The 26,454-nt window shown below is 51.6% G+C and overlaps 1 protein-coding gene across 6 annotated transcripts; it reads right to left on the reverse strand.

The window, feature by feature from the left end:
- Positions 1–1,966: 1,966 nt before the first annotated feature.
- Positions 1,967–21,531, reverse strand: ZNF775 (zinc finger protein 775). Of its 6 annotated transcripts, XM_033194125.1 has the most exons (4): positions 21,394–21,475; positions 12,908–12,970; positions 12,471–12,550; positions 1,967–4,088 (listed from the first exon to the last, which is right to left on the reverse strand). In XM_033194125.1, the coding sequence occupies exons 3-4, from the start codon at positions 12,499–12,501 to the stop codon at positions 2,506–2,508; spliced, it is 1,614 nt and encodes a 537-aa protein (XP_033050016.1). In that variant the 5' UTR covers positions 12,502–12,550; positions 12,908–12,970; positions 21,394–21,475; the 3' UTR covers positions 1,967–2,505. The 6 variants fall into 6 exon arrangements, with proteins under 6 accessions (XP_033050016.1, XP_033050017.1, XP_033050018.1 ...); XM_033194126.1 differs by lacking the exons at positions 12,908–12,970; positions 21,394–21,475 and adding an exon at positions 20,927–21,372; XM_033194127.1 differs by lacking the exons at positions 12,908–12,970; positions 21,394–21,475 and adding an exon at positions 17,960–18,770.
- Positions 21,532–26,454: the final 4,923 nt, after the last annotated feature.

Raw genomic sequence — 26,454 nt, forward strand, 5'->3', positions numbered from 1 at the left:
CATGTATTACTGCCCTGCCTGACTCATGGTACGATTAAATGAGATAATGAATTAGAAAACCTTGCTAAGAGAGCTGGGGCTGGGAACATTTTTTAAAGAGTTGAACATATAGATGGTCCCAAGTCCTGTGCTTATCAAAATGATTTTCCACGAAGGTCCTTGAGCTCTTCAAGGGTAGGGGCTGTCATGGGCAGCATCCAGAATGATGCCTGGCACACAGCAGGGCTTGTTTAGTGAATGAATGCTGTGACGTCCCGGCCTGGTCAGTGAGTCATACACCTCAGTCATTCTTTGCCTGAAGGATTTGACCCTGTCCCCTTTGTGACCCAAAGCACCCATTTGTGGGAGGTTCAGTCACCTGGGATCAGCAAGCAGGCATTCTCATGAACTGGTGCTGGAGAAAAAAGCTGCAAGTAGGCCTCATTTTTTTAACCCCAAGTCCTACCAGCAAAGCTATTTGACTGATTTGATCATTAAACAAGCCACTTATGGAAAAGAACACATTCTGTTGTAAAGATGCTCCTGCAGGACTGATCTCGTCAGCATCTGCTCACATGCGCCCTCGGGCACCTGATTCACAGGGACCCAGTGTTTCCACAGAACTGTCCTTGCAGGCAGTGTTTCTGTAACCCAGGAATGAAAGACGGGACTCAGTGAGGCCTGAAGTGGGTGCGCTTGCTCAACGTCATTTCAGAATTTGGCAAGTGGCAGAGAGAAAAAAGCAGATGACTCCTGAACCTCCCCACTGGTTAAAGCAGGGTTTGATGAGCTGCAAGGCAGTCAGGCGCTCCGTGGGGGAGCGCAGGGTGGAAGGGGAGTTCCAGGAGAGAGGCAGGACGTTAGAGTCAGGGGAGCCCCTAGGGCTGGTGTCAGGTGGAGGGTGCCCAGGAAAACCCTTCTGGTTTGGTTTCCCGTGGTCCTAAGTGCTGAATGCTCAAGCAGGTGGTAGCAACCCTGGCGTACAACACCCCGTGTGATTTCACACTGCATGGTTTGTGATCAAAGAACTGCTCGGGGATGGAGCAGCCCTGGCTGAGTGCTAACCATCATCAGCACTGTTACCCTGGTAAGCCATAACAGTCAGGGCGGCCCTCCTGGTCCACCCATCGCCTTCGTATGTCCTTCCGTAGATCTACAACCGGAGTTTTTTCCAAATATAGAGGATTAAAGAACAGTGACCAGAAGCCAGGCTGAACCGTGGCAGCTCCCAGAAGATAACACTTCCCTGCATACAGAGAAGGATCTGGGCTGAGAAGTGGGCAGGTGTACTTCTTCCTTCCCCAGAGCCATGCTGGGGTCGTTTCTTCCTCCCACCTCCCAGCTAACCCAACCCTGGCACCCCAACACCCATCACCACCCTCTCCAATTCCCTCCTCTCCTCTGGGAAGATACCATCTGCGGTCACAGCCTGGGCTGGAGCCCTGGGCTCTTCTGTCAGCACCAGGGACTCAGCCAACCCTGCTTTGGAAGGGTGTAAGGGGTGACCTCTTGGGGCAGGAGGCTGAGGAGGGTATGTGGGAAGAGACACTAAACGGACTTGGAGAGGGGAAGAAGGAAAACACCCCCGGCAAGATCTGGGCACGGGGAGTGCTGTGCTCCTAGCCTCGGGCAAATGGATCTCTGAGCACACACAGACCTGGGCTTCAGCTTCAGCGAGGGTGGTTCAGAAAGGCAAGTGAGACCATGTGGAATATTCCATCCATTTTCTCTTCTGCAACACCAGACTGATAAGGATCCAAGCCAGTCAAGTCAGCCAGCCCACTTTAGACATGCCCCAGACAGGAGTGGGAGCAGCGTGTCTGGCTCTCTCCTGCACAGTTACCTCCTCAGGTAGCCAAGCCTCAGCAGAGCCCACCCGGCTCATGCCTGCCTGACCATCACACACATATCAGTTCTAGAGTCGGGCCCAACCAAACACGCACCTTGGGCAGGGGCCAGGGAGGGATGGAGAAGGACATAAAACCACTCACTCCTTCCAAAAATATTTATTGGATTCCTACGACGTGCCAGCTCTGGCCCTGGTGCTGGGAATATGCTTTGCTCTCCCTCATCATAGCCTCTGGCTTCCATCCTTGGTATCACCGAGTCTTGGCACCTCTCCTACAGGGGCAGCCCCTGGCCATTCTGAAGCGTGGGCAGGACCGGCTGGTGCAGCAGCTGACTAGTCCAGACCTAAGCCACTTCACACCAGGAGACTCTCCCAGCGTCCCCAACAGGCCCCTCACTCGCTGCTTGAAGCCTGGGGTCCAACCTCTGAAGAGGGTGGTCACATCCGGGCCAGCGGTGGGGAACTCGGATCTTCCCTCCTCCTCCCTCAACCCACACTGGGACCTTTCCCAGCACCCTCTTGGGCCCTTCTAGAACTATTCTCAGCCCTTCAGAGCCTTGAGGAATCTACTGGTCCCGCTGTGGGGAGTTCTAAGAGCCAGCAATCCTGGCCACACCCACTCCCCACACCCCGCAAACATCCCCCGCACCACCACGGGTCCCCTGAGGTCCCGTCCACTAGCGCGCCTCCTCCTTGGGGCTGCACGCAGGGGCCGCGCGATGTACACGCTGGTGCTTGAGCAGGTGCTGCTTCTGGCTGAAGCCGCGGCCGCAGGCGGGACACAGGTAGGGCCGCTCGCCTGTGTGGTTGCGCCGGTGCCGCGTCAGATTGGGCTTCTGGCTGAAGCGGCGGCCGCAGTCGGGGCACGGGTAGGGCCGCTCGCCGGTGTGGATGCGCTGGTGGATGGTGAGCGCCGACCACCACGAGAAGCTCTTGCCGCACTCGTTGCAGATGAACTGGCGCGGCTCGCCAGGCCCGGCGAGGCCCGTGCGTCCCCGGCCCCACAGCGCGTCCCGGGCCCCCGGGGACCGTTGGGAGCTCCGTGGCCGCGTGGCCAATCCTGGGATGGCCTCGGCCTGCAGCTGGTCGCCCGGTTCCCCGGCCGGAACGGCGGGCTCAGCGGCAGCGTGGGCGCGCTGGTGGGCGCGCAGTGCGGCGCGGCTGCGGCAGCTTTTACCGCAGCTGGGGCAGGGCGCGGCCTGGGCGCCGGGCAGGTGCGTGCGCAGGTGCTTGAGCAGGTGCTGCTTCTGGCGGAAGCCGCGGCCGCAGTGCGGGCAGGGGTGCGGGCGCTCACCCGTGTGGTTGCGCAGGTGCCTTGTCAGGTTGGGCTTCTGGCTGAAGCGGCGGCCGCACTCGGGGCACGCGTAGGGCCGCTCTCCAGTGTGGATGCGCTGGTGGATGTTCAGCGACGACCACCAGGTGAAGCTCTTGCCACACTCGTTGCAGATGAACTGGCGCGGCTCGCCCGGCCCCGAGGGGCTGGAGACCGCGGTCCGGGCCCCAGGCTGGCCCCACCAGCCCTGGCAGAGCCCCAGCCAGGCCCACTCGGGGCGCCCCCGCGGCGGCCCCGGCCGCAGGCGACAGGCCCTGCGCGCCGCCGCGTCCCGAAGCAGCTCGTGCAGGCCGGCGCGGGAGCCCTGGCGGTCCCTGGCGTGCGCGCGCTGGTGGATGCGGAGGCCCACCTGGTGACGGAAGCAACGCTCGCACTCGGGGCACGAGTGGGTGGCGGGCCGGGAGTGGGTCTTCTGGTGCTTCAGCAGGTGCTGCTTCTGGCTGAAGCGCCGCGCGCACTCGGGGCAGCAGAAGGGTCGCTCGCCAGTGTGGTGCCGCTGGTGGCGCGCCAGGTTCGGCTTCTGGCTGAAGCTCTTGCCGCACTTGCCGCAGAGGTACGGCTTCTCCCCGGTGTGGGTGCGCTGGTGGATCTTCAGGGACGACCACCAGCTGAACCTCTTCCCGCAGTCCAGGCACACAAAGTGACCCTCGCCGGCGGAAAGCGAGGGGCTCAGGGGACCGGAGGCTGACCCAGGAGCCCGGCCTGCCAGCCCCGCATCATGCTCAGTGGGAGGGGCCCACCTTGGACTCCCAGACTCCTCCTGTGCCCCCAGGGCTCGAGGCCGCCCCATGGTCTGGCGTGGCGGGAGGCCCGGGTGCTGCTGGAAGATGTTCTCCTTGTCCTTCTCCGCAAGCATGACCTGTGGTGCCAGTGTCTGCAGCAGCCGCTCCGGCTTCTCCTGCTTGACCTTCATCACCAGCCCAGCTCCTGCCAGAGGCAAGCAGGAGACAGGAGGGAAAAAGGTCACTGCTGCTCGCTAGGTGGGATGGAGAGAAGGAGCGAGAGAGAGGGAAGGGGTGTGGGAGGGCAGAGAAGGGCTGAAAAGAGAGCACGAGAAAAGGCAGAAGGGAAAGATTTTAAAACGAACAGAAGAAAACAGGGGCAAGAGAAGAAAAGAGAGTAAGGAAGGCAGAAAGGACAACAAGGGCAGGTTAAGACATAGAAAGGAGTGAAGGAGAAAAATACAAGAGAGGAATCCTAAGTGAATCACTCGGGTGCCCAGGCCACAGGATCCCTGAGACACCGGCTGCTCTACCTTCTCCACCCTGAGGCCCAGGAGATGCAGAGAAGGTTAAAGAAACCAATCCAGTGAAATCTGCTGACCCAAGGGGCAAGGAGAAAGTGGCCAAGCTGCAAAACATACCATTCTTTTTCTAAGAGGATCCATGTGCTGGAAGCTTTCTAAGCAAAGGCATGCCCAGTCCTCAGTGGTCAAGGAGACCAAACCCTGGGTCACTGCATCACTGTCTACACTGGCGGGACCCCTGCTCCAAGGCAGAAGCCATGGTGGGGGAACACTTCACCTACTGGGACCTTGGCTGTCTGGCAATTCATCCTCCTTCAACAAAACCAAGAACAAAAAAGTAGGCCAGAAAGACCTCAGCATCCAAAAGAGGTGTCGCCTTGCCTTTGTGTTAAACCTAATCCACTTTGCTCTTGAGGGTCCCACACCCACTGCTCCCAGCCCACATCTTGGGCCATACACAAGTCTACAGAGGCAGTTTGTTTTCCTAGCTCAGAATAAGAAGCCATAAGGAAACCGTTTGCCACAGACACTAAAGAATGCATACTGTGTGATTCCATTTATGCGAAGAGGAGAAGCCGGCAAAATGACACCAAGAGTTAGAAGTCAGGATAACGCCCTATTACAGAGGCACTGTGGGTGGAAGGCAGCATGGACTCCGAGGTTCTGGCAATGTTCTCCATTGATGTGGGTGCTAGTTACAGGGGAATGTGTGCTGTATAAGAATTTATAGAGCTTGTGATCTACGCACCTTTCCAAAAAGGTTTACATGTAATAAAAAGTAGGTGGAATAAAACAGCTGTGAACAAAGAGAAAAATCTTTAAACAGATGTCAGTGTTACAAAGACAACAAAATAACCCCAAAGGAGGTAGAAGAACAGCATTAATAAAGATAAAAACAGATTATAGATAAGGGACATGTAGCTGCAAAAAGGATTCTGAAAATCCCCACATACTATATATGGACTTTATATAAATAAATTTGAAAATCTATATAAAATAGAAGATTTTGCAAGAAAATGTAAATTAAAACTGACCCAAGAGTAGGTAGAAAATCTGACGACATAAACGAGTAAAAGAGCCTGAGAAGAACATCTCAGTCTACCTCAAAAATGGATAACAGGCTCTGTAACTGTATAAACAGGTGCTGCTAAAGCCTCAAGGGAAGGACCATGTCCACCTTATATAAACGACTACAATGAATAGGAGCAAAGGGAAAGAGAAATCTACAAGGTTAGCATAACTCTAGTATCAACCTAAGACAAGAATGGAGGTGAGCAAAAGGTTTATCATTCTTTGAACATAGACACAAACATTAGCAAAGCAAGTTCAGTGGTATTAAAATAATAACATACCCTAACCTTGCTGAGATTTTCCCCAGGAAAGCAAACATGGCCCAATATAATTTATAACGTTACCTTATTAAAAGTGAAAAAACTCCCAATAGATGTGAAAAAGTCATATGATAAAATTGAGCATTATTTCTGGAGGGAAGGTTTGAAGGAGGGAGAAGGTAGAGGAGGAGGAAGATGAGAGGGAGGGAGGAGGGGAGGAGAGAGAGGGAGGGAGAGAGGGGGAGAGAGGGGAGAGAGAGAGAGAGAGAGAGAGGAGAGAGAGAGAGAGAGAGAGAGAGAAGAAAGCTCCTAGCAAACTAAGAATAGAGGAAACTAAGTTGACAAAGAATCAAAGAATGTACTCTAGAAATTACAGCAAACATTATAACCAAAGGCAAAAGATTAGAAGCCCATTACAGTTAGCAACAAAATGCAATGCTCACCATCCCTGAAATCAGTTGGCTGTCCTTGAGGAACTAGCCAAGGCAGAGGGGAAAACAAAGAGAAACGCATCAACATTGGAAAGGAGAGGAAACTGCCATTTGCTTATGATTATTAACAACCTGGAATGTGCAAGGGAATCCACTGAGAAATAGAAATAAGAGTTCAGCAAGATTGCCTGGTACAAAACCATACAAAAATCACTTTTTAAAAAATGGCAACACAAGTAACTAGGAATATACCTAATAAACGTGCAAAACTTATATAAAGAAAACTTTTAAACTTTACTAAAGAGATAAAGAAAACTAAATAAAAGGAGCAATATATCATATTCTTAGATGAGGAGCCAAGATGTTCTTCACTCTGAAATAATGTTTAAATTCAGTGTCATCCTATTTAAGTAAATTGTAACATTTATCATCTATACAAATTGCCCAGAAAATCCTAAAAATGAACAAAGAAGACTTTGGCTTATATGACATTAAAAGCAAAAATGCTACCACCCTACACGTATGAATGGTTACAATTGAATAGAATAGAATGAATGGCTGGGCACGGTGACTCATGTGTGTAATCCCAGCACTTTGGGAGGCCGAGGCGGGTGGATCACCTGAGGTCAGGAATTCAAGACCAGCCTGGCCAACATGGTGAAACCCCATCTCTACTAAAAATACAAAAAATCAGCCAGGGGTGGTGACAGGCACCTGTAATCCCAGCTACTCAGAAGGCCGAGGCAGGAGAATCACTGGAACGTGGCAGCAAGCTGAGATCACACCATTGCTCTACAGCCTGGGCAACAAGAGCAAAACTCTGTCTCAAAAAAAATAAAAATCAAATGAAATAAATGAGAGTGGCTAGAATCCAGATCACTGGCATGTGCGTCCAGGGAGGCTGAGCAGCAACAGAGGCTCTTTCCTTCCTGGTGGAAATGCAAAGTGCTGCCACCACTCTGGAAGGCAGTTCAGCAGTTTCTTACAAAGCTAAATACAGGCTTACCACCCAATCCAGCAGTCGCTTTCCTAGGTATTTACCCAAAAGAGCTGAAAACCTCTGTCCATACAAAGAACTACACATGGATTTTTATAGCTTTATTCCTAACTGCCAGAACTTGGCAGTAACCACAATGTCCTTCAGTGGGTGAATGGATAACTCCGCATAATGGAATATTAGTCAACAATAAAAAGAAATAAGCTATGAAGTCAAAAAAGCCACAGAGGTACCCTACATGCAAACTTCTAGGTGAAAAACGCCAACGTAAAAGGCTACACACTGTGTGACTCCAAATATATGACATTCTGGAAAGGGCAACATTATAGACAGAATTGAAAAACCAGTGGTAGCCCGGGGTTGGAGGGTAGGGAGAGACGAACAGGTGGAGCACAGGGGACTTGGGGGGCAGTGAAATATTCTGTATGATACCGTAATAGTGATACAGGACATTATGCCTTTGTCAAAACCCATGGTAAGGTACAAGACCAAGAGAGAACCTTACTGTCAGTTATAGACTTCAGGTAATAAAAATATATCTATATTGGTTCATCAGTTATAATAAATGTACCACACGAATGCAAAATGTTAATAACAGGAGAAACTGGAGCTACGGTATAGGGGAACTCTACTTTCTTCACAATTTTTCTGTAAAGCTAAAACTGCTCTGAAATACAAAGTCTAGGTTAGACACAGTGGCTCTTGCCTGTAATCCCAGCACTTTGGGAGGCTAAGGCAAGAGGATTGCCTAAGCACAGGAGTTGAAGACCAGCCTAGGCAACAGAGTAACACCTGTCTGTATAAAAAATGTATTAAATTAGCTGGGTGTGGTGGTGCACACCTGTAGTCCCAGCTACTCTGGAGGCTGAGGTGGGAGGACTGCTTGAGTCCAGGAGGCTGAGGCTGCAGTGAGCCCTGATCATGCCACTGCACTGCGAGAGAGAGAGAGAGTGAGCGAGTGAGCGAGCGACAGAGAGAGAGAGATCCATTTGGGAAAAAAAGAAAATAAAACCCAACTCTTGACTGACACAGTTGTTATTGTTACTGGCATGGCTGTTCCATGGTGGGCTTGGTGACTTAAGGCTGCAAGTCAGATTCCCATCCACAAAAAATAGAAGTAAAAATGCTAAATACAAGCATTACAATAATGTACAGTACACATAATAGATAAATAGGCCAATGGAACAGAATCATTTGACACAAGAGACATTCCAAGTCAATGGAAAAAGGCTATTCATTGACTTAGAACCAACCCTGTCTTTGGGGAAAATATTTAAGTTAGATTCGTAGTGCAGATTGTTTATAAAAAATCAGTTCCAGATGGACTTAAGTGCCAGCTTAAAAAAAGAAAATGGAAGTATTAGAAGAATTAGGAGAATTTGCTTAGAATCCAGAGGTAATTAAAAGCCTTCTTAAACAGGATACAAAAGATAAAAACTAAATTTACAACATCTGTATGACAAAAGATACTATAAACATAAATCCATAGAAATGGGAATTTCGGCCAGATGCAGTGGTTCATGCCATTAATCCCAACAATTTGGGAGGCTGAGGTGGGAGAATCACCTGAGGTCAGGAGTTCAAGACCAGCCTGGCCAACATGGTGAAACCCCGTCTCTACTAATAATACAAAAAAATTAGCTGGGTGTGGTGGTGTGTGCCTGCAATCCCAGCTACTCAGGAGGCTTAGGCAGGAAAATCACTTGAACCAGGGAGGCAGAGGTTGCAGTGAGACGATATCGCACCACTGCGACGATATCGCACCACTGCACTCCAGCCTGGGCAACAAAAGCAAAAACTCTATCTCAAAAAAAAGAAGAAGAGGCCGGGCGCGGTGGCTCAAGCCTGTAATCCCAGCACTTTGGGAGGCCGAGACGGGCGGATCACGAGGTCAGGAGATCGAGACCATCCTGGCTAGCACGGTGAAACCCCGCCTCTACTAAAAAAATACAAAAAATTAGCCGGGCGAGATGGCGGGCGCCTGTAGTCCCAGCTACTCGGGAGGCTGAGGCAGGAGAATGGCGTAAACCCGGGAGGCGGAGCTTGCAGTGAGCTGAGATCCGGCCACTGCACTCCAGCCTGGGCGACAGAGCGAGACTCCGTCTCAAAAAAAAAAAAAAAAAAAAAAAAGAAAAAAGAAATGGGAATTTAGGGCAGCATTTTCCCATAGAACTTTCCGCAATAGTGGAAACAGTTTACATCTGAGCTCTTAAGCCACGTGTTTACTGAGCACTTGAAATGTGACTAGTGCAATTAAGAAATGACATTATTAATTGTATTTAAGTTAATTAATTAATATTTATTTATTTATTTTTGAGACAGAGTTTCCCTCAGTCACCCAGGCTAGAGTGCAATGGCGTGATCTTGGCTCACTGCAGCCTCTACTTCTGAGATTCAAGTGATTCTCCTGCCTTAGCCTCCCAAGTAGCTGGGATTACATGTGCCTGCCACCATGCCCAGCTAATTTTTGTATTTTTAGTAGAGATGGGGTTTCACCATGTTGGCCAGGCTGGTCTCAAACTCCTGACCTCAGGTGATCCACCCAACTCGGCCTCCCAAAGTGCTGGGATTTCAGGCGTGAGCCACCGCGCCTGGCCATACTTAAGGTAATTTAAACCTAAACTTAAACTAGAAGAGTTCTATATGGCTAGGCCATGTGCTGGACAATGAAAGTCCAGGAAAAGATATGTGCAGATATAGAACAGACAAACGCTTAGTATCCAGACTATAAAACAGACTCCTATACATGATAAAAAGAAGTTCAACCCCACTAGTCATCAACAAAATGCAAACTAAAAGTGTAGCATCTTTCAACCCCTCATACCAACAAAAATTTAAAAAATCAATAATACCTCTACTTTACAATATGCGTGGACACTACACAGAAGAACTAGTATACACATGGGTATTCTGAGAGCATAAACTGAGGCAGAATTTGTGGAGGACAATCTGACAGTGTTTATTAAAATTAGAAGTGTGGAGAGCCTTCTGGCCCTTTCCAGCCAGCAATTCCATCCCACGTGTTCACCTAAGAAATACTGACATACGAGTGTAAAGAGGAATGTCCAGGAATATTCACTGAAGTGTTCTTTGTAATTAGCAAACAATGAAAAATAACTTAATTATCCTAAAAAATAGTTCCCTTCATAATATGGAATACTATGCATCGACTAAAAAGAATGGAAAAGAACTATGTATGCCAATATGAAAAGATTCTCAAAACATTTTAAGAGAAAGCAAAAAACAAGTTGAAAAACCATATGAATCATCTGATTGAATTCATAAAAAATTAAACCATATGTCTCTACAAATACACACAGGGATGATCCAGGATGAGTCACACCAATCTGAGACTGGTGGCTGTGCTGCGTCCATCAGGTGGCTGATGGCTGGTTCCCCGCCTCAGCCCTCTCCAGCCAGAAAGATGACTGTGGGCCAGAAAGCCCCAGAATGCCAGGACAGTGTCGTCACATCCACCTGCCAAAGGACCCCTGGCAGACGTAAATGACTGGGTTGGATGAGGTGCTAAGCCCAGCAGCATCCCTGGAGGCCCTGGAGCTGAGGTGGAGTGTGCTGGGGCTCCAGCAGCCCCAGGCACACTCCCGAGGGTTCAGGTAACCATATGAAGGGCGCGGGCCACTGGCCTGCCTGTGGAGAGTCCCGAAATAATGGCACCGCTCCTCAGTCATCATAAAAAGATTCATGTTTTAGGTTTTAATGGTTCAGATAAAATTAAAAGGTACAAAGCACAGATTATTGCTTAATGAGTACAGTTTCCCAGGTGATGAAAATATTCTGGAAATAGACGGCAGTGAAGGCTACACAACACTGAATGTACTGATGCCACTGAACCATACACTTAAAAATGGTTACAGTGGTAAATGTCATGCATATTTTGCCACAATAAAACACACACACACACACACACACACAAATAAAAATTAAAAGTTGCTTAAAAGGGGAAAGCTGTCAATTGTCTGAAAAACGGAGTCCTCCAAATGAGTGGTTCCTTCATTCTGGCCACAGGCGAGTCCCCACATGCCTCCGTGTCTCCAGGAGTCTAGGCTAGTGTTTTTCAAACTCTTCCCTAAAACCACAGGGTTCCCCAGAAGCTGCCATAGAGAGGAGAGAGGGCCCCAGCTGACTCCACAGCTCACATCAACCAGAGCAACCTCACAGTGACTCAGGATCCCAGGTACAAGTCTATCTAGGGAAAGGGCCTTCTATAACACGCTGCACTCTAAGTTCCACTGGAATTTCCAAAACACACATGCAGCTAGGGTGCTGCTGTCACGCACCTGGCTCCTCAGACAGGCATGCAGGTGCATGGCTAGGCTCCCTGAGGGTCTGTGTCCACACACCACACTGCCACGCTTTGCACTTGCAGCCACGTTTCTCTTTTACCCCACTGCCTGATTTTTGTCTCGGTCTCGGGTCTCCTGACATGATATTCCTGGGAGGGGAGGCGGTTCTTCCCACAGGGACAATGAGGCAGGGGCCCTGAGGTCTGTGGGGCAATTCCCCTGGGAGTGGAGAGGGAGGTAAAGAAACCCGAGTCACACTGTGCCGAAGGGCAGGGCTCCCAAGGGTGCCCGGTGTGCTCTGGACTCAACCCTGCTGAGGGGCCTAGAGTCCTTCTGCAGCCGAGCCACACGCCACTGCAGCCAGGCCACACGCCACATGCGACAGGGCACGCCAGAAAGGGCTGCAAGTGCTACTCACAGACGCCAGGGGCTGCTCCACCTCAGGCACAGGGATGCTGGGCAGGGGCTCCAGTCAAAAGCACGTGACTGTGCGGGGAAATTTTCCACTGGCAGCATGTATTTCATCATAACCAGCTCTAAGCAGCTTAGCCAATAAGGACCCTGAACTCTGAGTGACCTCCAGGAAACATAAATGGACTGAACTGAAGACACTGTCCTGACTGATGAGCCACAGCTTTGTTCCAACTGTCCTACCTAGAGTGCTAGCTTTCCATGCCTAATTAGTATAACCCCACAAACTCCCTGTTCTAGCATGTAAATAACACCTCAATTTCTACAAGGCATGGGTGCACGTGTCCCCTTGCCAGGCAAGTTAATGGACCAGGCTTTGTCATTTTTTGAGCTCCCATAGCCTCTGTCATTGTTCCATTCTTTGACATGGCTGTCCAAGCCCTGGTCCCCACCCTGAAATTCTGCATCAATGGGATGTACTAGCTACTGGCAGAGGGCACTGGCTCGCGCCTGGCTTCAGAAAAGATAAGGGCACGCGACCTCAGCGGAGGAGACCCTGGCTCCCTGCCACCTCTCTCTTCTCTCTTACCTGTGCGGTCACCAGCCAGGCCACCCTCCATCCCTGGAGGCCTCCCAGCATCAGCACCGGCTGTGTCCTTTTCCTGTCATCTGTCAGAAAGAGAAGCAGAAGAAAGAGAATGGGCCTGTGGGACAAGGACAAAACTCAGGGTCCCCAGCCCCCCTCCCATCCCATAAAGCACTCTCTTTTCCAAAGAGCTTTTCTATCCATAGCCACATTCGACGTGGGCAGGGGCTCTTTCATTGTACGCATACCTGCTGAGAAAGTAAAAGAGCCCTAATTCCCATTTTACGAAAGAGGAAACTGAGACCATGAAGGACCCCTGATGTGCCCAGAGTCATGGAGGTGATGAATGGCAGAGCTGGACAAAATCCCAGGTCTTCTAACACCCACACCAGAGCCCAAACCCTCAACATCCGCAGGGCAGCGTGTGATGGACGCCACACCTGAGAAGCAGGAGCCTGGAGTAAGGTTAGAGATATGTCTGCAACTGACCACGAGGAATGCACCTGGAAGGCAGAACAGCCCTACATGTTTCCTCAGTCACCGGCCCCCTCTTTCAAAGTCCCCATCCATGTTCAAGCACAAACCCCTCCGGGGAGCTTCAGGGCCAGCCATCTCCATACAAGAACACACATGGTCAACTGGGCATTGCAGAGCCCACGCCCAGTTCGCTGATCTAGGATTCATCTTTTTTTTTTTTTTTTTTTTTTTTGAGAAGGATTCTTGCTCTGTCTCCCAGGCTGCAGTGCAGTGGCAAGATCTCGGCTCACTGCAAGCTCTGCCTCCCAGGTTCACACCATTCTCCTGCCTCAGCCTCCCACGTAGCTGGGACCCCGCCACCACGCCCAGCTAATTTTTTGTATTTTTAGCAGAGATGGGGTTTCACCGTGTTAGCCAGGATGGTCTCGATCTCCTGACCTTGTGATCCGCCTGCCCTGGCCTCCCAAAGTGCTAGGATTACAGGCATGAGCCACTGCACCTGGCCTTCTTTTTTTGTTTTTACGCCCAAGTCTTCTGAGCATTTCCTGAATGGCTCACCCTGTGCCTGGAACATGACAAGATAGACGACACTGTTGTGTGGATGCCCCAGGCCTTTGCCTGGCTGTCTCCTCACCCTAGATCCCCACCTGGCTGGCCCCCTCACTTCTATCAGCTCCCAGCTTAAATGTCCCCTTCTCAGAGCAGGCGTCCCTTGTGCTTTTTTTGTTTTTTATTTTTGAGATGGAGTCTCCCTCTGTTGCCCAAGCTGGAGTGTAGTAGCCCAATCTCAGCTCACTACAATCTCCACTTCCTGGGTTCAAGTGATTCTCCTGCCTCGGCTTCCCAAGTAGCTGGGATTATAGGTGTGCACCACCACGCCCAGCTAATTTTTGTATTTTTAGTAGAGACAGGGTTTCACCATATGGGCCAGGCTGGTCTCGAACTCCTGACCTTGTGATCCACCCACCTTGGCCTCCCAAAGTGCTGGGATTACAGGCATGAGCCACCATGCCGGCCCCTGGCGCTTCTATATACAGTCACCAGCCTAACTCCACCTCCCGTTTCCTCTCTAACATTTTTGCCACCTGAAGTCATCTTAACTTGTCTGTTCCCCACCACACCAAGGCCAGGAGCTCTTCATGCTTGCCACCGCATCCTCAGGGCCCAGAGCAGAGGGCACACGGAGGGCCTGTAACAAACGCAGGTGGCAGGAATGTGCTGCTCCACCTGGCCAGGAGCTGTGCTGCCTGAAGACTCATCTCCTCCTCGCTGGGGGTGCGCCTCTCCTAAGGACAGGGATGTGGTCCCGTGCGCCTGTACCCCCTAGCAGAGCAAAGACGTGGCTGCCCCACGGAGATGCGCAGCTCATCCTTCCTGCTGCCTCAAGGGAGGGGCTCTTCCAGATTTCAGTCAGCCCTTCCTCCCAGGCACCCTGGTTCGGTCACCCTCACAGAAACACCCACCCAGGCCCCAAGAGCCTCGCAGAGACCCAGCCTACCTCTCCCAGGTCCCCTTCAGAGCCCAGACACTGGGGGCACACACCCAGACTGGGAATCTGGACCCTGACAAGAGACATGGGGGGAAGGGTGAATATGAATCTAGAAAATGCAGAAAGTCATTTTCCCTCGTGCAAAGAGAGGAAGAGACACCCCCTTTTTCAAGAGCAGTTTAGAAACTTCTAATTAATAAGCTCTATCTCTGTCTTTTTGAGATGTATGTGAATTTTTTTTATTTTTTATTTTTGCAGTAAATGCTCCTCAAGTAGAAATAAATCTTTTTAAAAGTTAAATAAGGCTGGGCGCAGTGGTTCATGCTTGTAAACCCAGCACTTTGGGAGGCTGAGGTGAGTAGATCACCTGAGGTCAGGAGTTTGAGACAAGCCTGGCCAACGTGGGGAAACCCCGTCTCTATTAAAAATATAAAACTTAGCTGGGCGTAGTGGCACATGCCTGTAATCCCAGCTACTCGGGAAGCTGAGTCAGGAAAATTGTTTGAACTCAGGAGGCAGAGGTTGCAGTGAGCTGAGATTGTGACAGAGTGAGACTCTGTCTCAAAAAAAAAAGCTAAATAAGCCTTCTGACAACATTACAACCCAGGACTGTCTTTCCCAAGGTCCTGGGGGCCATTTCTTTGAAATTTAAAGATCAAGGAAGACACTACCGCTGCCTCCCAGTCTCCATGGGAGGGTAGGAGCCTAACTTCAGCAGGCGCCTGGCTCCAAATCACAAACCTATCTCCTGTCATAAAAATATGAGAACTTTATTTTTGCTGTGGGTAAAGGCAATTAGCTAACACAGATGGTCACTCCAATTACCACGTGAATTTAGGATGACCTGCGTGTGACAAATGGTAATGTCCAGTCCTCTTGCTGGAGGGCTGGTGGCTGTTTACCCTGAGAACATGTCTGTAATGGGCTGCACGTGCTGGCTATATGCAGGCTGAGAGCTCCCGTCTTTGCAGTCACTCAGGGGATTGCCTGTGGTGCACACCACATTCTGGTTTCATGCACATTCAATCTTTTAAAAACTGTTTTTCTCTTCTACTTTTGCAAAGAGCTTTTCTGGGTTGGCAAAAGATTTTGTTTTTACTTCTATTTCCCCTACAGGGGTCTGTAAGCATGCCTACTATGGTTTCTTACAGACACTCGAACCTGCTTGTGGGGGAGAGAAAAGGTGAGCAGTGGGGAATGGTGGGGCTCTGATGGGTGCTGGGGGCTCCTCCCTCCCATGCCACCCTCCTCCCTCAGGGCCACTCTGTGAGCTTCTGCACGCCACATCTTGGGAAACCTCTCACCAACTGGACTTAACATCTACCTAAAGAGGCGCAAAGGGGCTAGTGGACAGAGAAGCCACCTCGGTAAGGGGAACTCAGACTGAGGAGGGCAGAGCCCAAGCTAGAAATTCAGGAGGACAGAAGGATGGGCCTGGGTCTACACAGAGTGAGACCCCCAATGCAAATCAAAGACAGTCCTACTTCACCCACCCTGCCTCCCAAGAGGTATTAGGACCTGTAACAGCCACTCCGGGTAGTAGCAGGCCTTCCACTGTCCAGGACCTCTCAGACCCGCTCCTGCCTCAAGCCTCAGTGCCTCTGCCTCGGGCCATACCAGGGCTCGAGGGGAAGCAGCTTGTGGCTTACATAAGAACAGAAGTGGAGACAGAAGGAAGAGGACCCAAGAGGAAGAAGTGAGAAATTCAAGGGGGAAACACAGAGCACAGGAAGGAGGGGAGGCCAAGTCTTTGGGGACCCGCCTCTACCTGTGTGCTCAGGTGGGCTATGTCTGGGAAACGGCACAGCAGGTGTCCTACAGACAAAATCCAGGAAAGCCCTCCATGTGACACGTTCTAGGCTGGCCAGACACCACATGTCTCCACCCTAAGCTTCTCTCCTATTCTGCCTTTCGCCCTGCTCTGCGCATGGCAGGCCCCTCCTAACCCACCCTCCTGACACGTCCTCGGCCACCTGGAGACACCCAGGAGCCAGGTGAGCAGGCTGCCCAGCAAAGCCCCCCAGCTGGAAGACAGGCATCAAGGGCCAGACGCGCCATCTGCCACCAGTGCCCACACCCAGTCTTTGAAGGCCGCTTCGTCTATCGCACAAGGGACCCTGGACCCCTACCGTACCACCTTTCCTCTCTGCTGCCCCTCGGGCTCTGAGGGGAGCACGACACACAGAGGCCCCCTTCCCACATCTGGCTCTGGCCCGGCCCTCCCTGCACCAGGTCAGGCTGCAGTTCAGTAAGAGCCCGACAGTGGGCAGGCCTCAGCCTGGGCCCAGCTGCCATGACAACTGAGGACCAACCACACAAAGAGGGGATTGAGCTAGCAGCAGGTGGAGAGGCCCAGGGCAGGGGGAGGCAACAAAGGAGCTTTGGTTGTGGCAGAGACTTGGGGGCGGGGAGGCCAGACAGCAGCTGGGGGAGGAGAAAGGCCACAGGCCAGAAAGAGGCAAGGTCGTCCCGTCCGCCCCTGGACCCTCCCACCAGCCCAGCACAGCTCTCACAGCCTCAGCGCCCCAGGTCGGGCAGTCAGAAGCAGACCATGCCGCAGGTATCATCTGCTGCCAGTGGAGCAGGAGCAGGATCCACCACCAGTCGCTAAGCCTTTGGGGGGTGGGGGCAGCTCCCCAAACCCCAGCCAAAGGCCCAGTATCAGGCCCTTCTCAGCCCTGAGGTCCCAGCAGGTCCTCACTTGCTGGGCACTGCTCAGCTGGTCTTCTGTAGGAGACCCCCACAGAAACTGGCCTCCCCAGTCCCAGCCCATGCCCAGCCAATGCCTCCCTGCCCATGCTGCCCCTTTCTACGGCCTCGTCCTTCCCAACTCCACCTGGTCCCCAGAGCCTCCCTGCCCTCTCGCCCAGCCCATTCCTGCTGTGTCCTCACCTAGTTCTCTCTCCCTGTGAGACCCCCTCACTCAAGTCAGCCCCAGGGAATGGGGGCTTGCTGCCATGCCTGCACATCCTTCACATGTAGAAGGTGTGTAATGTGTATTCAATGAATGAAAGAATGAGTGAATGAAACAATGGAGGACTCAAGAGGTGGCTCCTCAGGCTCCAGTCTTCTGTCACTATCAAGAAATCCCTCAGGACCAGGAAATGGTATTCTCTGCCTGATTTCAGTTAATAGCAGATGGTTTTAATTTAAATATATGACCATAGGGACATGAGAAACTGATGTAAACCACACACAAACATACCCAGATACAATCATATCTAAATACAGCTAAGTAAACAAAAGTTCAAAGACACAAAACTACATGAGAACACCTGCAAAACTGTCTATGCAAATAGAGAATGTGAGATTTTTTTTTAAACTCACAGATATACCTACAGATCCACAGACACACAAATGTGCAACTGTGAACCAGGTCAGCACAAATCATTGCACAGCACAGCTACAAACACAGAAATGCAAAGTCACCCATGACACAAGTATCCTTGTACACCCATGGCCATCCTATCACACCCACTTGTTCCAAGGGAAAGAACTCAGAGAGGCAGAAACAAAAGCAACATACCCTCATTGAGCCAGGAGGCTGGGGCTGTGAGTCACCATTGGATGACCTGTGCTGGGGTGGGATAGGTCAGCAGGAGCTGCAGCTGGCTGGAGAGACGTTACAGCAAGACAGAAAGCCCTAGAGACAATGAGCCTGTGTCCAGCAAGCCTGGTGCAGCCTGAGATCCTCCAGGGCCTGGCCTGTGGGCTCCGGCCCAACGGGATGCAACGGGTCCTCTCCTCTTCAGTCAGCTTTGGGTGACCCTGAGCCGCCACCTGGCTGGCTCCTTAGCCCTAGTCTCCCCCTCGAAGCCCACTGCCTGAGGCTGGCAGGGATGTCCTTCTCAAGGCCACCCTTCCTGGTCCCTCCCCTCAGGACCCCATGTCTTAATCAGGAGTCCCAAGTCCCAGCCCACCCATCACTGAGCCGCTGCTAGTCCCTGGCCAGTCACTGTAGCGCTTTGAGCTCAGGTTCCTGATGGCACAGGTGAATGGAAACACCTGCTCTCTGAGTTTGGGAGGAGCACCACAGGGCAGCAAGCCTGAGCTGGATGCACCGGGCAGTGTCTGTACAAGCCTCTCTGCCAGTGTCCCCGCTGCTGCTCACTCTTCCTAAGCCATTACTCCTTCCAGCCACTTGGGAATCTCAGAGGCCCTCAGCGCCACACAGGAGCCTCCACACTCCACCCCGCAGGAGGAAGAGGGTTTGCCATGGCTGTGGTTGTGGCACTGTCTGTAAAGCTCTCCACTTACCAGGGCAGTTCTGCATGCCCCTCCCAGAGGTCCCAGCCCAAATCAGGTAGGCATCCCCTCCCCCACCTAGAGGCCTCCATCCCCACATCCAGCATCAGCATCCCACCACAACTCCCCGTCCCACCCGCCATGACCCACTCTGCTCCTCTCCAACTTCCCGGATCCCACTCAGCACAAGGCCACCCCCACTGTGACCACTCTCCCAGCCCTGACCCTTCCCCTCTTTCTACTCCACCATCTTCAGACCTCAGTCTCTCAAACACCCCAGTCCTCAATCTGGGGAGGAAACAGAGGAGGGGAGCCAGGGGAAAGGGCAGGCCACCATCCCACCCAAAGAGCAGGCCATAGTGGAAAAGGCCGTTGAAAGGCTCCAGACAGGCACTGAGATTGGGTTTGCTTCTGGTTAGCCACATGATCCCAGGCAAACCACTTTCCTTCTCTGGGCCTCAGTTTCCCCACCTAAAAATGGAAATAACACTTGCTCGTGGTATAAAATTGTTATATCGAGCGGGGCGGGGGCGGAGCGGAGGGATGGCAGGATGTGAACAGTGTGAGAGGACTCTCAGAGACATTCCCAAGGTGCAAGACAAATTCGACTTAGGTCATTGCTGTTGCCATCACCCACTCCCCATTCAGGGTTATAAGAACTGTACCTCAGGGTATGAACAGCCAGCCAGATTTCATGGCTTTAGTTTGCTCCTGTCAACATTCCCAGGAGACCTGATCTGCATGCAGCCAGGTCACTTGCCTTATCCACTATGCCTGCCCACCTCCCAGAGGTCCCCAATTCGACTCCAGCCATGAGGTACCTCCTTCCAAGACTTCCTTCACCGGCCAGAGGTAAACACCCTTGCTGGAACTGTCCTACCCATACCTCCCCCTGCCCCACACCCCTGGCCCTCTCCTCCTCAGCCACCTCCCTTCAGAGGCAAGAGCTGCACTTAACATTTCTCGGCCCCAAGTCTAATACTCAGGAACCTGTCAGGGCCTGGATCTGAGCTGAAGGTCGAGGACAAACCCAGCTGCTAACAATCTCTGAACAGGTGTCACATTTTAATTAATAAACACATTTCCATCCCTTGCTGCATTCAAAGGACCTCAGAAAAGGAAAGTGAGATGGAGCAGGGACCCCTTCAGGCACCTGCTGCTCCCTCCAATCATGAAAATAAAGGAAAATCTTGAGTTCTTTCCAGTGAAATTCCAGGCACCTAGCTGGTCCTGAGAAGTAAATGTGCAAACTGATAAGAAGGTAATCGTAGCTAACACAACAGCAAGGAAGTTCGACCACACGAGATGTGTGGTTGCCTATACAAACTAAAGGTAACATCTTAGCGTATGTCCTTGAGTTGTTTTTCAGAAATCCAGACCCCCACCAAATGGACTTGCTGGCACGCACATCTCAGATAAGGGGGAACTGAGAATTCAACTCTGCTCATCTTTCCCCATTGCACTCCAACATGCCCCATCCTCTCATGGCTCTTGAACTCACCGTGTCCTGGCACCCTGTGACCAACGCTGGAAGGCCCTTGCTCAATTCTCCCCTTCCCAGTCCAGATTAGGGATCCCTTTGACCAGGAAGCCTTTTTAGACACACCAGGCTCAGCCAGGAGCCCCTTCTCTGTTTAACCTGTGCACCCAGGACCATCTACATGGAATCATCATCGTCATCAATATTTTGTTAGTCTGCACAAGACTACATGCATCTTAACACAGGGTCCTTCTCTCTCCCCTGCACCCAGTACAGGCCCCACACACAGTAATCCATTAATAAAAACTGTCACAAGGGAACACTTAAAGAAATTTCAGTACAAAACAGATTTGAAGCAAGGAAGCATGAAACCTTCAGCCTGAAAGGAAACAACTGCCATCTAATCTCTTCATTTTACAGATGAACATGGGAACAGTTGGCTGTGAAGCCTTGGACTGTCGTCCACCTCCAGCCTCTGGGGCTGTGACCACACCCAGCCCCAGTTCAGATCATCTTGATCAAAAGGCTGAAGGAGGCCCCATCTCCACACCTTCCACATGTAGATAGATATCCTCAACGTTCTTCACAGAGGGGATGCCCGCACCCACCCCACCGAATTCGCGGCTGCTGTGCCCATCTTCCTGGAGAGGAGTTCTCCGCCACACCCGACACCACACCCTTCCAACTTCTGCGGTGCTTCACTCTCACTTATCTCCACCCCCAATCCTTATCCCCGCTCGTTTAATCACACATTTATTGAGCACCTACTATGTGTCTGTCACTCTGCAGCGAGCACTGGGGTTCCCGCCCCCAGAAGCTGATCTATCAGGGAGACGGCCAGGAACCGGGAACTCGGAACAACGGGACAGCCCAGGAGGGGCCGCTCGCGGGCGACCCTCTACTCGCCACCGCGTCCTCCCTCCGTCCTCACTAGCCTCCCTCCCGACCTCGCTGCCCTGGCCTGGGGCCCTCCCCACCCTCGGCCGCGCCCCTTTCCCCTCGGCTGTGTGGGGGCAGGGGAAACGCTTGAGACCCGGGGCTCGGGGGACGCGCGGGCTCGGAGGACGCGCGGGGCTCGGGGCACCCCAGGTCCCCGCCCCATCACTCCGCCCCAGCCCGAGCCGGGCGGAGGCAGCACAGGAGGAGCGGGGCCGGGCGCTGGTCCATCCCTCGCACCGCCCCTCCCCGCCCGAAATGCAGAGGGACTCGGAGGGAGGCGACGAGGAAATAAATACCTTTGACTTTGTGGCTAAGGTTAACGGGAACTGCCACCCCGAGGGCGACTTGGGCACTGGGCTCCCGGCCCTGGCCATTCCCGGGGCAGGCGGGGCGGGTACGGGTGTCTGATTGGCTGGCGGGGCTGGCCATCCCCGGGGCCGCCCAGCCACCCCATTGGCTGCGCCGCTCAGATGACCCGGCAGACCCTATCGGAGCAGCCCGCGGGGCGGCCCCTTTGTTCTCTGGAGCCAATAGCCGAGGGGGGAGGGCTGACCTCGCCCCCAGCGGGCGCGCAAGGCCCGGGCGCTGTGAACGCGCTAGCAGCCGGCCGCTGGGCCGCGGGGAGGAGATCTGGGGAGGTCGGCCCCGGATGGTCGGCGGCGTCCTGGCACCCCTGCCAGGCCCGGAGTCAGACTGCGACCCCGTTGTAACGCCTGAACTCAGCGCACGTTCGCCGAGCGCCTCAGCGCACCGGACGCTGTTTCCCTCTGCTAGGGACCCATCAGGACCCGGACAGAAACCCCGGCTGAGGCTGTGGCTGCCCTCAAGCCGCGACAGCCCCACCGTAGGGTGTGATAACTTCTAGGGTTCACTACGAGGGACCTTAGAAATCATTATACTCGATATTTTCGTTTTCTGTTTCGGGAATGTGGTCTCGCTCTGTCCCCAGTGGCGCGATCATGGCTCAGTGCAGCCTCGAACCCGTGGCTCAACCCATTCTCCCGCCCTAATTTTTAAATTTTTTGTAGAGACGGTGGTCTCGCCATGTTGCCCAGGCTGGTCTCGAACTCTTGGGTTTAAGTGACCCTGCGGCCTCGGCCTCCCAAAGTGCTGATATTACAGGCCCGCGCTCGGCCCAATCCCTTTGTTTTCTAGCTGAGGAACCGCTCTGAGGGGCGCAGCTGGATCAACTCCTACTGGCTGGATTCTCTCCGGAGCTGCTAGAAGCTGCCTCTGGGGCATGAGGTAGATACAGACAGAAGCTGGGCCTCTGAGACTCTACAAACGGTTGCTGTTGGGCAGGCGGACCTTATTTTCTTCAGTTAACAGCTGATTAAACATTTGCCACAGGCCCGGCTGCGGTTTAGCCTCAGTAGCACAGCAGGAACTGGGGACTGAGATTCGATTTTGTCACTAACTTCATGTGTACTTTTTATAAAAGATACTTTTCTGTTTTTGGACTTTGACTTATTCCTCTATAAAATAGGGTTAATAATTTTCTAGTTGCCTGCATACGTTACTGAGTTTTTACCGTTAATTTGGTTATATTATCTATAGAAGGATTTGTAAAATACAAAATCATACACACCCTATAAAGAGGCCACACATCACTAGCTATCAACACTTTAGAGTCTCGTTCTCCTGTTTATTTTTTTAAAGACGGGGTCTTGCTATGTTTCCCAGGCTAAAGTACAGTGGCTATTCACAGGCACAATCATAATACTCTTCAGCTTCAAACTCCTGGCCTCAAGGGATCTTCCCACCTCGGCTACGCCTGAGACTACTGGCATGCACCACCACACCTAGCTTATTTTCTAGAAGAGTACCTAGAAGAGGTTCTACAAAGGCTTGTGGAGTACATTCCTGTTGCTGAGACCAATATTCTAGTTCCAGATTTGCCACTGGCTACAAGTGTTGAGACAGAGCAGGAACCTCTCTTAGGGGTCTGCCACCAGCCCCCCATTCAATGCACGAAAATAAACATTTGAGTCCCTTCAAGGGAGATTCCAGGCGCCTCGCTAGCCCTGCAACCAGCAGTTAGGGAAGTGAATGAATGACCTGCTAAGCAAGAAAGTAGTAATAGTTTAAACAATAGTACCCAAATAAGAGTCACAAAATGTTAGCTTCCTCATAGAAACTGAAGATGACATCTTGACATATGTCCTTGAGTTGTTTTTCAGAAATCAGGACTCCCACCGATGGGGCTCACTTCCACCCTCTGGGCCTGTTTCCTCCTTACAGAGCAGACTTCCTCCAGATTGGCATCCCATGACCAAGGGTATTTCAGAGGTGGAAAGAATGGAGAACCTCTGGGATCCTATTTCCATTAAGAAGAAAAAAAAGCTGAGGGGAGAGGCTGCATGTGTGTTTGCAAATACACAGGAAAAAAATGTTAGGAGAATACTCCTCAAACTTTTCACAGTGTAAACAAAAAGGATTTGGGGAGTGGAATAGGGGAATGAAGGAGAGCATTCACATTAAATAGATCTGAATTATTTATTTTTAAAGATAATTTAATGCTTTTGTAATTGTAGAAGAAAACAAAGAAAAACTGTGGATTCTTCAGAAGAGAAGGGCAGCTCCTGCCAGCAGACCCCTACAACCCAGGCAGTCCTCCCCAGTGACTGCTACGGTGATGAACCAGGCAGAGCAAGGGCTTCAGAACCACTGGGCCACCCATCAAGGAACTCAGGAAGGAACCATGCACAATTTGACTCTGTTCCTGCTTTACCAGTCCCCTCAAGGCCACTTGTGTGACCTTTCTGTCCTGTGGACCTCTTTCCCAACCCCACAACAAGCAGAGGGCAGCGAAGCACTGAGGACACCCATACCCCACTTTCCCCATATCCCAGACTATTTCCTTTAAACGGGATTTTTCAAAAGGTTAGGACCCCTGGTTAGATCCCTGCTCACCCTCATCCTGTCCCTAATACCTCCAATACTAACCTAGATGCCAACCCAAGGACCTGCCCCTGCTCCCTGCCCATCATTTCCAGACATCGGTCTACTCTTTCCTGGCCATCTCCCCTTCCCTGGAAACCCTGTGTTCCCTCAAAGAGAAAAAATGTGACTGGGGCTTTCTTGAGACCACACCCTCTGCTCCCAGGCTTTGACAGATAACTTGTCATCAATTACACAGGTTTTTAAGTGACTCCATAAGCCAAAATGGAGCTTTGAAGCTGTTCTTTCCATCCTACACACTTTAAGCCCCACCCACACAGTTGGCATTTAATACTTATCTTAAGCAAAAACAGCAGCACACAGCATTCATCCACTAAGTACACAGCAGTTGTCAAGAGCACAGGTTTCAGGAGTCAGACAGACTTGAATTTGAATCTGCCTCTGGTGATTACCAGTTATATGACTGTGGGCAAATGTTTTCTTTTCTTTTTTTTTTTTTTTGAGACGGAGTCTGGCTCTGTGGCCCAGGCTGGAGTGCGGTGGCCGGATCTCAGCTCACTGCAAGCTCCGCCTCCCAGGTTTAGGCCATTCTCCTGCCTCCGCCTCCCAAGTAGCTGGGACTACAGGCGCCCGCCTCGTCGCCCGGCTAGTTTTTTGTATTCTTTAGTAGAGATGGGGTTTCACCGTATTAACCAGGGTGGTCTCGATCTCCTGACCTTGTGATCCGCCCGTCTCGGCCTCCCAAAGTGCTAAGATTACAGGCTTGAGCCACCGCGCCCGGCCTGTTTTCATATATAAAAGAAGACTACCTCCCACACAAGGACTCATGAGATAATTTAGGTAAACTTCACCAGGTGCCACTCACGTCAACAAGTTGTGGTTATTCTTATGTGCTCTGTGCTAAATGCTGGTGATATATGCAGAAATTACTAACACAGGCAAGAAAAGAACCTATTAATGCCTGGTAAAAACAGGTACTCAAATTTGTATGAAACCACCAATTCAGGGATGCATACAGGGTGACTGCTCACAGAAACCGGGAGTCCTACAACAGGCCGGCCAGGGAGGCACTGTAGGACAGAACCAAATCAGCCCCCCTTTCCTGCCTAGCAACTGACACCTGAAAAGTCTGACCTGACCTTGAGATGGAGCAGAGACCCTCTTTTCTTCTTTTTTTTTTTTTTTTTGAGGCAGAGTTGTTGCCCAGGCTGGAGTACGATGGCGCAATCTCAGCTCACTGCAACCTCTGCCTCTGGGGTTCAAGTGATTCTCTTGCCTCAGTCTCCTGAGTAGCTGGGAGTACAGGCATGCACCACCATGCCCTGCTAATTTTGTATTTTTAGTAGAGACAGAGTTTCTCCATGTTGGTCAGGCTAGTCTCAAACTCCTGACCTCGGGTGATCCACCTGCCTCGGCCTCCTGAAGTGCTGGGATTACAGGCGTGAGCCACCGTGCCCAGCCTCAGAGACCCCTCCTAGGAGCCTGCTGGGTTCTGCCCATCACTTGAAAAGCATGAGAATAAAGAAAAATGTGAGTCCGTTCAAGGCAAATTCCAGGCACCTAGCTAGCCCTGCAGCCAGGAATTGGGGAAGTAAATAAATAACCCGCTAAGCAAGAAAGTAATAATAGCTTAAACAATAGTCACTCAAGTAATAGTCACAGAATGTTAGCTTCCTCAAAGAAACTAAAGATAACACCTTTTTTTCTTTTTTTTTTTTTTAACAAGGTCTTACTCTCTTGCCCAGGCTGGAGTGCAGTGGCACCATCTCGGCTCATGGCAACCTCCGCCTCCCGGTTTTAAGCAATTCTCCTGCCTCAGCCTCCCTAGTAGCTGGGACTACAGGGGCCCGTCATCACACCGGCTAATTTTGTACGTTTAGTAGAGACGGGGTTTCACCGTGTTGGCCAGGCTGGTCTTGAACTCCTGACCTCAGGTGATCCACCCGCCTCAGCCTCCCAAAGTGCTGGGATTACAGGCATGAGCCACCACGCCCAGCCTAAAGATAACATCTTGACATATATCCTTGAGTTGTTTTTCAGGAACCAGGACCCCCACCAATGTCACCACGTGACAATCCCAGCGTAGACTTCAGACAGACTGGAACCAGAAAATGGATAAGGAAGTTCCAGAAATTCCTCAGCCTCTAACTCACTTTGAAACCTCCCCACTCCTGCCTTAAAAACCCTTGCTTATAAGCCATCAGGGAGTTTGAGCCTTAGCTGTCCATTCTCCTCACCTGGTGCTCTACAATAAACGCCTCACTTTCTCTGGCTGCAAATCTGTCGGTGTTAGGCTTTGCAAACACTGGGCAAGTGGACCCAGGTTGGGCTTGACAACAACCTCAAAGAACGCTGAATCCCGGGTGTGTGGAGTGTGGAAGCCAAGTGCTGTCTTAGCTGCTGGGAACCGCCTCCCCTCCCAGAGGCTCCTTCGTCTGTCCAGCCTCTGAAGGGCT

Source organism: Trachypithecus francoisi, unplaced genomic scaffold (assembly GCF_009764315.1).
Source record: "Trachypithecus francoisi isolate TF-2019V2 unplaced genomic scaffold, Tfra_2.0 Lachesis_group4, whole genome shotgun sequence".
NCBI classification, from domain to species: Eukaryota; Metazoa; Chordata; class Mammalia; order Primates; family Cercopithecidae; genus Trachypithecus; species Trachypithecus francoisi.

Bases quoted from the DNA above. Each gene is read 5' to 3' on its own strand.
- ZNF775 (XM_033194125.1), bottom strand. From the start codon at position 12,501: ATGGAGGGTGGCCTGGCTGGTGACCGCACAG. The intron at 4,089-12,470 runs GTAAGAGAGAAG...TGCCTCTGGCAG, and splicing joins CCTGGCTGGTGACCGCACAG to GAGCTGGGCTGGTGATGAAG.